The sequence below is a fragment of the Mobula hypostoma genome, chromosome 14 (assembly GCF_963921235.1).
Source record: "Mobula hypostoma chromosome 14, sMobHyp1.1, whole genome shotgun sequence".
In the NCBI taxonomy this organism is placed as follows: Eukaryota; Metazoa; Chordata; class Chondrichthyes; order Myliobatiformes; family Myliobatidae; genus Mobula; species Mobula hypostoma.
This window is the reverse complement of record NC_086110.1, coordinates 56,443,431-56,456,268: the sequence shown is the minus strand read 5'-3', so window position 1 is coordinate 56,456,268 and position 12,838 is coordinate 56,443,431. Positions and strand designations below refer to the sequence as shown.

The window sequence follows — 12,838 nt, the reverse complement described above, 5'->3', positions numbered from 1 at the left end:
AATACAGTAATAGATATTATTAACTTTTCACCTCTATTACTCACAAGTGTTAACTTTGTAAGTAACTTCATTAAACCTGAAATGTCTTTGGAACTTGCTATTTATCATACTCTTAGTTTTTTTTTAATGTGACGGAGCAGGTGAAAACTTTCTTTCAATTGACTTCACAATTGTAAATTCATTACTAAGCTCCAAAATAATCTGCTCATCTCCATGAACTAAAGCCACAAGTATATAATAATCAACACCGTATCAGTTGTTCTAGCAAAAGCTTAATATTCTCTGAATGTTAGCAGTGACTTTCTGTAAATTTCTGTCCTCCTTTCTCTATCATTTGCCAGATATAGAGAAGGCAAGGACAGAAATACAAAGCAGTACACACACAAAATGCTGGAGGAACTCAGCAGGTCAGGCAACGTCTAAGGACATGAATAAACAGTTGACATTTTGGGCCAAGACCTTTCAGGACTGGAAGGGAAGGAGACAAGATGCCAGAATAAAAAGGTGGGCATAGGGGAAGGAGGATAGCTGGACAGTGATAGATGAAGCCAGGTGGTAGGCAAAGTGAAGGGCGAGACAGGAGAGTGGACCATTGGAGAAAGGGAAGAAAGAGGAGACCTGGCGGATATGATAGGCAGGTGAGAAGCAGTAAGAAACCAGAGGGGGGAATAGAAGAAGGGGGGAAGGGGAGGGACTGTTTTTACCGGAAGGAGAAATCAATATCCAGGCCTTCAGGTTGGAGGCTACCCAGGCAGAATTTAAGGAGTTACTGCTCCAGACTGAGGCTGGCCTTGTCATGGCACAAGGGAAAGCCATGGACCGACATGTTGGAATGGGAATTAATATGTTTGGCCACCCGGAAGTTCCACTTTTGCCGGATGGAGTGGAAGTGCTTGACATGGTCTCCCAATTTATAACCGGTCTCAGCAGTGTGGAGGAAGCTGCATCAGGAGCACCAGACACAATAGACAACCCCAGCAGATTCGCAGGTGAAGTGTTGCCTCACCTGCAAGGACTGTTTGGCACCCTGAATAGAGGTGAGGGAGGAGATGGATGGGGTGTAGCACTTTGGCCACTTGCAGGAACGTACCAGGAGGGAGAATAGAGGGGAGGGACAAATGAACAAGGGAACCATGAAGGGAGTGATCCCTGTGGAAAACAGAGAGGGAAGAGGTGAGAGGGAGAGGGATAAGATGCCTTTGGTGATAGTGTAAGTTGCAGAGAATAATGTGTTGGATGCGGATGCTCAAGAGATAGTAGGTAAGGACAAGAGGAGCTCTATCACTGTTAGAGTGACAGGAAGATAGGGTGAGTGCAGATGTCTGGGAAATGGAGGAGATACGGGTGAGGGCAGCATCAATACTGGAGGAATGGCAACCCCGTTCTTTGAAGAAGGAGAACATCTCTGGTGTCCTGGAAAGGAAAGCCGCATGCTGGAAACAGATGTGGCGGAGGTGAAGGAACTGAGAAAAGGGATAGCATTTTACAGGAGACAGGGTGGAAAGAGGTATAGTTCAGGGTAACTGTGGGTATGGGTAGGTTTATAAAAGATATCAGCAAATGGTTTGTCTCCAGAGATGGAGACAGAGAAATCAAGAAAGAGGAGCCTGAAGTCAAAAGTGGAAATACATTCTACAGTGATTTATAAAGAAATTAGCATTGATTTGATCTGAGAGAGTAAAAAGAAACATTAAATGATAAATTTGTTACAGTTAAGAGAATATGCTTAAAGATGTCATCAGAATCAGGTTTATTATCACTGACACAAAGTCATAGAAAAGCACAGCACAGAAACAGGCCCTTCGGCCAAGCATTTAACCAGCCTACTCCCATCGACCTGCACCAGGACCATAGCCCTCCATACCCCTTCTATCCATGTACCTATCCAAACTTCGCTTAAGCATTAAAATCAAGCTCACATGTACCACTTGTGCTGTCAGCCCATTCCATACTCTCACGACCCCCGAGCGAAGAAGTTCCCCTCATGTTCCCTGTAAACTTTTCACTCTTCACTCTTTACCCATGATTTCTGTTGTAGTCCCACCCAACCTCAGTGGAAAAAGCCTGCTTGCATTTACCCTATCCATAACCCTCATAATTTTGCGTACCTCTATCAAATATCCTCCCATCTTCTACATTCTAAGGAATAAAGTCCTAGCCTATTCAATCTTTCCTTGTAACTCAAGTCCTTCAAACCTGGCAACATCCTTGTAAATTTTCTCTGTACTCTTAAATTCTTATTTATACCTTTTTCTGTAGATAGGTGACCAAAACTGCACACAATACTCCAAACAGGCTGTACCAACGTCTTGTACAACTTCAGCATAACATCCCAATTCCTGTACTCAGTGCATTGATTTATGAAGGCCAATGTGCCAAATGGTTTCCCTACGGCTCTATCTACCTGTGACACCACTTCCAATGAATTATGGATCTGTATTCCCAGATCCCTTTGTTCTACCACACTCCTCAGTGCCCTACTGTTCACTGTGCAAGATCTACCCTGATTTGTCCTACCAAAATGCAACACCTTGCACTTGTCTCCGTCAAGTTCCATCTGCAATTTTTCAGCTCATTTTTCCAGCTGATACCGATCCCTCTGCAAGCCATGATAGCCTTCATCACTATGCACTACAACCCCAATCTTGGAGTCATCTGCAAATTTGCTGATCCAGTTAACCACATTGTCATGACGTTTAGTGTTCTGTGGCAGCAGTACAGTACAATATATAAAAAATACCAAGTTACAATAAGAACTATATTAAAAAATAGTGCTAAGTGCAAAATAGTGAGATCGTGTTCATGGACTGTTAGGAATCTGATGGCGAAGCATTTTGCCAGTATTGATGAAACTAGAATATGCATTTTCAATTATACTTCGAGAATTTTTTTGTCTCTCCTACTCTTCCATTCTAATTTTTTAAACAAAAACATTTGTACAATAATCCCACATTTATTGCGTAATCCCCATTCAAAATCAAACTTTAAAGCTTCGCTGTTGATTAAACATCCAATAGATTTCTTGAGGTTTTGGAATAATGCAAGTGAATTTAATATCAGTGACCTGTTGTCATTTTTAATGTGCAGATTAGCAGATATGTTAGCAATCAAATGTTAACTAGTTTATGATCTTGGTAGTGAGTTTGAAATAATATACAGTATTTTTAACCTGTGAAACACAACATTTTCTCATGGTCAACAGTCTTTCATTATGCAATAATTAAAAAATCCTTTATTTATTGTCACAGACTAATGTAACCCACTCAAAGCAGCATTTTATTATTCATTAAAGTATATATGTACATCATTGCCAAACTGGCTAGTGACATAAATTAGAAGCTTTGTATATATACATGTTGACCTTGAAATGTGTTGAATCAGTCTGATGCTGTATTGTCATGCTTGATTATGAAAGTGATAGTGACAGATGTTGTGCAGTAATGGCCCTCTTCATCCACTTGCAGATGTACATAGCACTGATTTCAGTCCATGCACTGATACTGTGTGGCTTCCAGTTCTTCTTCTGTATCAGAGCACAGTGGAGTGGTGAGTAACTACATATGTTCAATAGGCTGAAGTGGTTTAGTGACAAACCTTGTGATTAAAAAGCAGCAATTTGATGTATGCTAGGTGGCCAAAAATTTGGGCTTCAAATTGGCAAGATTTTGCATTGTCCTACACCAAATATCAGATTTGTGTGCTTGTGTACACAATTCCTTTAAGTAGCAATTGATACCCAACATCTTACATTCTTAACTTTAGAGAATGCAAGAAAATAGGAGCAGGAGCAAACCACCAAGTATAAAAGCCTGCCATGATATTAAATATGGCCTGTGCTGGCTTTAACTCTTGTCCCACTACCCCACAGCCTTCAATTCCTCAATCTTCCAAATATTTATGTTTCTCAATCTTGCATATATCTAAGTGTCCTTGGGGACAGAGAATTCCAGTAATTTACTACCCTCAGAGAGAAGAATGTTCAAGTATTGAAAGGCCTAGATAGAGTGGATGTGGAGAGGATGTTTCCTATACTGGAGGAGTCTAGGACCAGGGGGTACAGAAGCATGTGTCTTCAGAACAGAAATGAGTTGGAATTTCTTTAGCCAGTGGGTAGTGAAACTGGAATTCATTGCCACAGATGGCTGTGGAGGCCAAGTCATTGGGTATATTTAAAGCAGATGTTGATAGGTTGTTGATTATTAAGGGCATCAAAATTTACAGGGAGAAAGCAGGAGAATGGGTTGAGAGTGATAATAAATAAGCCACGATGGAATGGCAGAGCAGACTCAGTGGCCAAATTCAGCATCTATGTCTTATGGTCTAATGTTGAATAGTAACATCTAAAAAAAACATTTGGCCAGGTACATGGATAGGTTAGAGAGATAGTGGTCCAAACAGGGAAATTGGGACTAGTTTAGATGGGCATCTCCTTCAGCATCGACGAGTTGGGCAATAGGTTCTGTTTTCATGCTCTATGACTCTACATTTCTACACTTAATATTAAATGACAGACTTTATTTATAGGTATTTGCTTTATTTATCACACTCCCATTAACTGAAACTAGTTTTGGTTTATTCAACAGTAAAACATTAGCTTTCTCCTTTTTCTGAGTTAAACATAAAAGGAAGAAACAAGTTGATCAAAAGTCCAATGAGCTCTGAACTGTGCACTCAAGTTCCCCCACCTACTTAACACAGGATAGTTATGCAAATGTTTGTTCACAAATGACAGATTTTTTTTAGATTATCTGTTGTTCGATTTAAACCATGACTAGTTGCTTAATGTTTTTGACTGTAGGGAATGTGGTCTTTTGTAGTGATTTCCTTACTCTCCGAATCACACAATTTAGCTTTATTAATTAGAGTTGAGATGAAGTGCCAGATGATCAGAAGTGCTGAATCACACCTGTGATTCACAGTGGTGCTGTTCACAAAGCTTTCATTTGGACCAAGTGAAGTCTGAGGAGTTACTCATTGCGGTGACATGTTCTGTGAGTGAGGGCAAGAAAGTGCTGGGTTAGAATTAGCTTTACCTTGGTTCAAGGAATAGTGGAGAGCTACTCTGTTGGAGCTGTAGTTACAGAATGCGTCCATAGTGAAGGCAGTTGCAGCTAGAAAAACAGTAAAGTCGTAGAGAGTGCCTTCTTGAGCTAACAAGTGTTGCTTTGAGAATTTATGTAGCATATAACCATGTTCATCATCTCTTTGGAATTTGAGGAATATTCTCTGTTCAAATCATAATCAGTTTTACTCATTCACCCCTCACCTCTTCTTTCCAATTCAACCTCGGTTATATATCCTACTCTCACCATGAGCATTGAATTACCAATTCCACTTCCATTTCTTTCCATGGTCCATTTCCAACTCTTCTCTAATCTTTCTCAACATTTTTTAAATAGCTAGGCATAGTTTAACGTTCACTGTAAACCCATTAACTCCTAAAGCTATTATGTCTGTACTTCACCCTACAGTCTTTCCTTTTGTATTCTCTCAGTTTCAATGACTAGTTAAGAGGCCCCAAGATCTCAGATCAGGGTAAGCAATGAGGCTTAATGGTAGGAATTGGTTAGAGGTTGAGATATCCAGAAGGGGGAAGGTTGAGGTATCCCATTGGGTTGGGAGATTGTGACCTTGGATGGGTGGTGGATTGTAGGGACAGGGAATTAGATGTTTCTGTAACTGGGCCTTCAGGTGGGGTGGTTGCATATTCAGAAGCTGCCAGGATGTGGGTTTGTGAAATATCAGGTGAAGCCACAAGAATGAAAGATAAATAAGGATCTTACCTGAAAAATTTCAGTTCATCATTACATTGGGAAGACCAGGTGTCCCCGTCATGGCAAGCAATATTGCTCCTCAGGGAATTTAATTCATTCCCTGCAATACTCCAAAAGAAGTAATAATTGGCTCGTGTCTGCCCTCACCCCACATTCCCACCACCCCACCAGGGATATGTTCTTCATGTCCTCACCTACCACTCCACTAGCTTCCATATCCAGCACATAATTCTCTGTAACTTCTGCCATCTCCAACGGGATCCCACCACCAAGCACATCTTTCGCTCCCCCCCCTCCGCCTTTCTGCTGCTTATGCATTTCCTTCATCCATTCATCCCTCCCCACTGATCTCCCTTACCCTTGCAAGTGGAACAATTGCTACTCCTGCCCCTACACCTCCTCTGTCACCACCATTCAGGGCCCCAAACAGTACTTCCAGGTGAGCCGACATTTCACCTGTGAGTCTGTTGGAGTCATCGTATTCGGTACTCCCGGTGTATCCTCTTGTATATTGGTGAGAGCCACCTTAGATTGAGAGGCTGCTTCATCAAGCACCTATGCTCTATCCACCAGAAAAAGCAGGATCTCCACTTCCCAATTAATTCCACTACCCATTCCAACATGACAGTCCATGGCCTCCTCTACTGTCACGACAAGGCCACCCTCAGGTTGGAGGAGCAACACTTTATATTCCATCTGGGCAGCCTTCAACCTGATCATCAATTTCTCAAATTTCCGGTAATGCCTCCGCCCCCCACCCTCACCATTCTCCATTTCCATTTCCCTATCTCACCTTATCTCCTCACCTGCCCATCACCTCCCTCTGGTGCTCCTCCCCCCTTTTTTCAATGGCCTTTCCTCTCCTATCAGATTCCCCCTTCTCTAGCTCTGTATCTCTTTCACCAATCAACTTCCCAGCTCTTCATTTCACTCCAAACCCCCCCCTCCACTTTTCACCTAGTGTTTCTTCCTCCCTTACCCCCACCTTCTAACTCTGACCTCTCATCTTTTTTTCCTCTAAATCCTAACGAAGGATCTCGGCCCAAAACATCGACTATACTCTTTATCACAGATGCTGCCTGGCCTGCTGAGCTCTTCCAGCATTTTGTGTGTGTTGCTTGGATTTCCAGCATCTGCCGATTTTCTCTTATTTGTCACTTAGCGAATGTCATGATTTTATGTTAGACCAACAAAGGTCATGTGTGAGGATGAGCATCACTCATAAAGTTGCCTGATCAAATTTGCAAAGTGATGCAAGATCACCTGGGCATAGGTTTTACCATGTTCCATTCCAAGGAAGGGGAAATATATCAATGCTGATAAGAACAACTAATTTCATTACTTAGCCTAATAGGTTAGATTTACCACAGTACATAATTATCTATTTAAATGTTTATTTTCCTTTTATATCATCTCAATGTGTACTTAAGAATGTATAAATAATTGTAGTTTTATACATATAAAAAAATGGAAAAGGTTATATGTGTGAAAAAAGTACATGATAATTGTGAATTCCTTATCCAAATAAAAATAAAATTAAAAAAAAAGAAAAGAAAAGAAGTCTTTGGATGGAGATTGCCAGACCAAAAAAAAAATTTAAGAAATATAAGAACTAACTTTTGGAAACTTTAGATTTCTTTTACCATGATCATCCAAAATGTTTGTTTTTCTCTCATTAGCTAATAAAGGTTGATTTCAATTTAGTATTGTAGAAATGTGCACAAACTAACCTTTTTGTCATGTAGTTTCACTGAATTTGGTTGCCAGCCAAAAATTCCCCAAAACAATGCAGACAATTTCAATCTGCTCATGTTTTGATATGGCTTTACCAACACTGTCCCATTGACACTAAATTCTGACACATTAACTACAATACAGTAGGTATATGAAATAGCTGCTTGATAATCCCAATCAGTGTGGCAAAAGAGCATCCCATTAGCTTTTTTTATGTGCCAATGTTTCAGTAAAGATATTATCACTCAATAGAACAATTATTTGAAAGGCTCTGTGTGTGTGAGAGTATATTTTTTTACATTGCATATTACTTGGTAAGTTATTTTAAATTAAAATGGATGTAAAAGGGTAATTATAAATGGGTGAAAGAAAATCAGAATTTATTATATGTTAGAAATATTTTAATAATATATTTTTCTCTCCACAGAATGCAGTGGCTTCTCACCTCCTGTAACTGTAATCTTAATCATATTTTTGTGCCTTGAGGGACTTCTGTTTCTCACGTTCACCTCAGTAATGTTTGGCACACAACTTCATTCAATATGCAATGATGAAACAGTAAGTTTTATTTTTATGATTTTTAGTTGAAAAAACCACATTGAATGTTACTAGAGGGAGAATTTGTCACTGTTTCTAATGGCATTATGCAAAAATAATCCCAAATAAGAGCCTTTTATCCTCTGCTTTGTTTGTCTGAACATTATTTTAAAAGTATTTTGGTAGTTTTCTGATATGCAAGTACAAAACCCCTGAGACTAGGAAAGATCTTGCTCGCTTTTAGAGTCATAGCGTTATACAGCACAGAAACAGAACTTTCGTCCAAGTCATCTTTGCTGACCAAGAGTTAGACCCATTGGCCTGCACTTGTCCCATGTTATCTGAACCTTTTGAGTCCATGTGCCTGTCAAGATGTCTTTTAAACGCTGTAATTGTACCACCTTGCAGATCTTCCTCTGGCAACTCATGCCATCTTCCATCATCTGCATAATGTGCTGAAACAAGTTAAACTTGGCAAAAATTCTTGTATTGAAAACACTTGCATACATGCTTTGCCAAAGATTGATTTTTAAAGTAGTAAAGTGTATTAAAATGACCTTTTGTACATCTTAACTTTTATAACATAAAATCATAGTAGGTGTTAATGTTGGTTTCGTTGGTGAACTCAGTTGTTAGTATTTTGAATTCCATGCAAGTTGTGGGTAGAACCCTGTCAAAGAGAGTAAACATGGAATGCAACTGAACTATCTTACTATACAGGATAAGTTCAGTTTCATCAGAGGGATTGTCTTCTGCATGAGATGTGAAATTCGTATACTCTGCTGTCAGATAAGAGCCTAAAGCAAAATGCAGTTGAATGGAAAAATGATTCTTTGCAACACAAACTAGGATTGAGTTGTTTTCCCCCCCATCACATTGCCATCAACCCCACCCTGCTTTCCCTTCCTACTTTTACAACCACCTCTAACCACAGAAGAAGAAAACTCAAGCTGGAAAGGCAGAGTAGGAAGTTGGTTAAAAATTGTTACACCCATTCAATGGCCATGGCCCTACCAAATTCCAGTTGAAAGTATATGCACAAGGCTGCTAAATGGACTATGTATTAACATCTAGGTTTACATGCAGAGAAAATTAGTCCAGGCAACTGATTCTGCAGCATGCATGCCTCTGTTCTACCTGGATTGTACAGAAAAATAACATTGCAAAAACTATCAGGTTTTTGCATTGCTTTGCTTTGGAGCATTAAGCAAGCTGTTCAACTTAGCTCTGTTGCTGAGCAAACTAAACTCCTTAAGTGATACTGATTCTGCAAAAGGTTGATTAAGTGCAAAATCATGCTGAACTTTATTCCCATTAAACAAGACAAATGTTAAAAACTGAAGATAAGTTAATTCACCCAGGTTTTTTAAATTTCCAAATTCAAACTTTTGCTGGACTCTGAGGTCAATGGCAACAAGGCTAGTTAAGAAAAATATAAAAATTCTCAAAATTTCTTCTTCATGGTAAATTGATTAATTCAGCAACAACCCCCTCCACCCCATCCTTCTAGTGAAAAAGGAGTGAATATTTAAATGTTTACCCACCATATAATCATATTTAATCAATGTGGTGTTGTGTTTATCATGCAGGAAATTGAACGGTTAAAAAATGAAAAGCCTACATGGGAAAGGAAGCTACGATGGGAAGGAATGAAGAATGTTTTTGGAGGACAACCTTCGTTTCTATGGATTAATCCTTTCTCAGGCATTAGAATAAGGCGACTCCTTCCTAGACCGATAAAGGGAGGACCAGAATTTGCTGTTTAAGAAAAACTTTTCTGAGAAAGTAGTCTTTCTAATATTAAAATTAGCACAACAAGACTTCATTCTTTTCCACAGTCTGCCTTTAAGGTACTATGGATTAAATAACTGCTGCCTGTTAACATTGCACATAGTAACCTAATTCTGAGCAAATCTCATGAAGTCTGGAACTAGTGAACTGACAGAAAGCTCCATCGGCCATCATACGAATGGATTGGAAAGATCAAACTGTAGCTTTGAATGGACAGTTAGACATCCTAAATCTACTGTACAAAGTTGCTCATTTTGTAATATTGCATCAATGTACTATTTGTGACATAATCACAAAATATTTGGGTGTAAACCACAATGAAATTGATGTCATTTTAGTAATATTGCTTAAGAATGTTCTTAACATAAAATTTGTCCATTTAATCATTTTCAATCCATTTAGCATTCATGAAAATACGTTTCAGGTTCCATACTTAAAACTGTTAAATGAGATAAAACATCAGTTGGCATTGAATAATTTCTTTATCTGTTTTATATTTTTATATGTATATAAAAAGAACTCTAAAGAAGGGGAAACTTTATTTTTTCAGTTCATGTATATTTGTGTTTTTTTTTATTTCATGAAAGCTTTTTCCCTTTGACTGTGGTATGGGTGTGCACTGTTACAACTCAAAAGTTTACCTTGAACGTAACTACGTTTTCACTTCTATTTATTTCTTTGTTAAAATACAAAGATGAATTGTAAGTGTAAGATTGTTGATGCTTCTGAAATTGAAATGAACTATCTTCATTACAAATCATCTCATTAGTTTAATGTAGAATGATTGCTCAGTATATGGAATAGAATAAAATCTATTGTTTCTAATTATCTGAAACGTAAAATTTGGTTGAAACCAACATAGATGCAATGATTTACAGTAATTTCATTGTTGCAGAACCTTGTGTTCATGTACAGTTCAACTTCGATACGACTTATTGTGATGAGGTGGATGAAATATGCTTTCTGCAGTCTAGATCAGCAGAAAGTATAATCCTGTCAACTAGTAGGCTGTATTAATTTTTCAGCTGACTTAAATCCTTCAACCCTCAAAGAAACTTATCAGAACTCAGCTGATAGAAAGTAAATGTTAATGTTTGATTTCTGCTCCTAAGGTAAAGCATCTAGTATATAACCTACTCCCCATATGATATGATGTATTGAACAAGTATACAAAGGTGCAAGCATTACACTAACAGAATGTAGTGACAGTTTGAGCATTAAATGTCAATTGAATGTAACTTATGATTTAAGAGTTGAAGGGTCCTTTTTATCAGTAATAGTGTGCGTGTCATCTTATTTGTCTTAGTGAGCTGTTACACTGTATAATAGCCAATTCCATAATGCTGGCGCTGTTTCTGGAATGTGTGTTAGGACTTCATAACAAAACTGAGAGTCGGCTTTCAGGTAAACGGGGCTGGTATCGTCTCTGTAGTGGGAAGGTGGTGGGTTTGGGTTGTTGAAGAGAGAAAGAATGATAAAAGCAACAAAAGTAGACAGAATAATGCAAACTACCAAGAAAGATGGATTGAGGGAAAAAAAGTTGTTTCAGTGATCAGATTATTACTAAGTAGACTCTAACTCTAGCTTTGAAAATGCATTCAACTACTCCCTTCTATTTTCTTTCCTCTACTGTTTCCACCTGCATATTTCATTTCCCTTATTTGATTCCATGTTCCATTTCTCTTTCCGAGCAGATTCCATCAGCTGCAGCCCTTTATTGCCTTCACCTATCACCTCCCAAACTCACTATTTCCAATCTTCCGACCCCAAATTGTCCATCAACCTTCGTTAAATGGATTCACTTTGCCGACGTCTACTCTACGGATTCCCTTCACCTCTTTTATTGTCTTATCAATCCTCTACTTTTTAGTCTAAATGAAAGGTCTCAATCTCAAATATCAGTTATTCATTTCCTTCCACAGATGCTTCCCGAGTTTTTCCACCACCTTGTTTGTAGCTCCAGATTCTGACATCTGCAGTTTTCGATGTCTCTATTCAATTGGTCAATCCTTACTTTATTTACTGAGAAACTCGACCTGAAAGTTCTCTTTTAATGCTCCTTGAATGCATTCACATTTACAATTTTCCATTCGGTAACCTTTTGAAGTGTAATTCTGGAGATGGATGTCGCCAAGCAGAAACAAAGGAAAGTAAAACTATTTTCAGGAGGTTGAGTCCAATTCTGAATTAGGCTACAATTTATAGGGACTATTGTTGATACTTCAAACGGTACAAATATGCTGAACGGAATCCATTCAGTGGGAATTTGCTTTTATAAAAAAGCACCATGAACTTTTTAAAGATGAGAATCATTGACAAAATAGAAAGAAAAGGCATTTGTTTGTTACAGCAAATACTTACAGGGCCTATTTCTGTCCTCTGGTTGCCCCTGAATTTACTTCAAGCTTCAATAGGAGTTTTAATGTTTTATGTTTTATGTTCCGGGAACATCCCACAGCTGGATGAAAAACTGCAGAATAGCAGAATATGCTCAATTGCAGTTGAATAATTGTGAAGATCTTCATTGTCAAGTCTTACACATGATTGATAACATTTGGGTAAATGCTGGAGGGTTACTACAGCTGTGGATCATACTTAAGCTTTGGAAATGCTTGGACGGCTCTGAAGTACGGTAACAAGAGGAATTCTGCAGATGCTGGAAATTCAAGCAACACACATCAAAGTTGCTGGTGAACGCAGCAGGCCAGGCAGCATCTCTAGGAAGAGGTACAGTCGACGTTTCACGCCGAGACCCTTCGTCAGGACTGAAGTACGGTGTGGTGTATCACGTGTTTTTGAAATTCCCTTATTCAAATTTTCTCTCACGCCTTTATTGGTCTTTAAACAAACAAATGAGGATTTCACAGGCCAGCGACCAACAGTTCTCCAGGCAGCTCACAAAACTACTAGATACTCTAGCAGATATACTTATGAACTGTGATCGCTGCAGCCTGTAAATTCCCTATTATGGATGTTCTTTCGAACCAACCAAGTGATCTTGG

General features: G+C 38.8%; 1 protein-coding gene across 4 annotated transcripts in view; it reads left to right on the top strand.

Annotated features, from left to right (window-relative positions):
- LOC134356309 (palmitoyltransferase ZDHHC7-like) overlaps window positions 1-11,089 on the top strand; it is a 78,594-nt gene extending 67,505 nt beyond the window's left edge. For all 4 annotated transcript variants that reach the window (XM_063067175.1, XM_063067172.1, XM_063067173.1 and 1 more), the window contains 3 exons: window positions 3,465-3,546; window positions 7,936-8,066; window positions 9,635-11,089. In XM_063067175.1, coding sequence (XP_062923245.1) covers window positions 3,465-3,546; window positions 7,936-8,066; window positions 9,635-9,811 — 390 coding nt within the window. In that variant the 3' untranslated portion in view covers window positions 9,812-11,089. The remainder of the gene's footprint in view (window positions 1-3,464; window positions 3,547-7,935; window positions 8,067-9,634) is intronic.
- The last annotated feature ends 1,749 nt before the right edge of the window (window positions 11,090-12,838 follow it).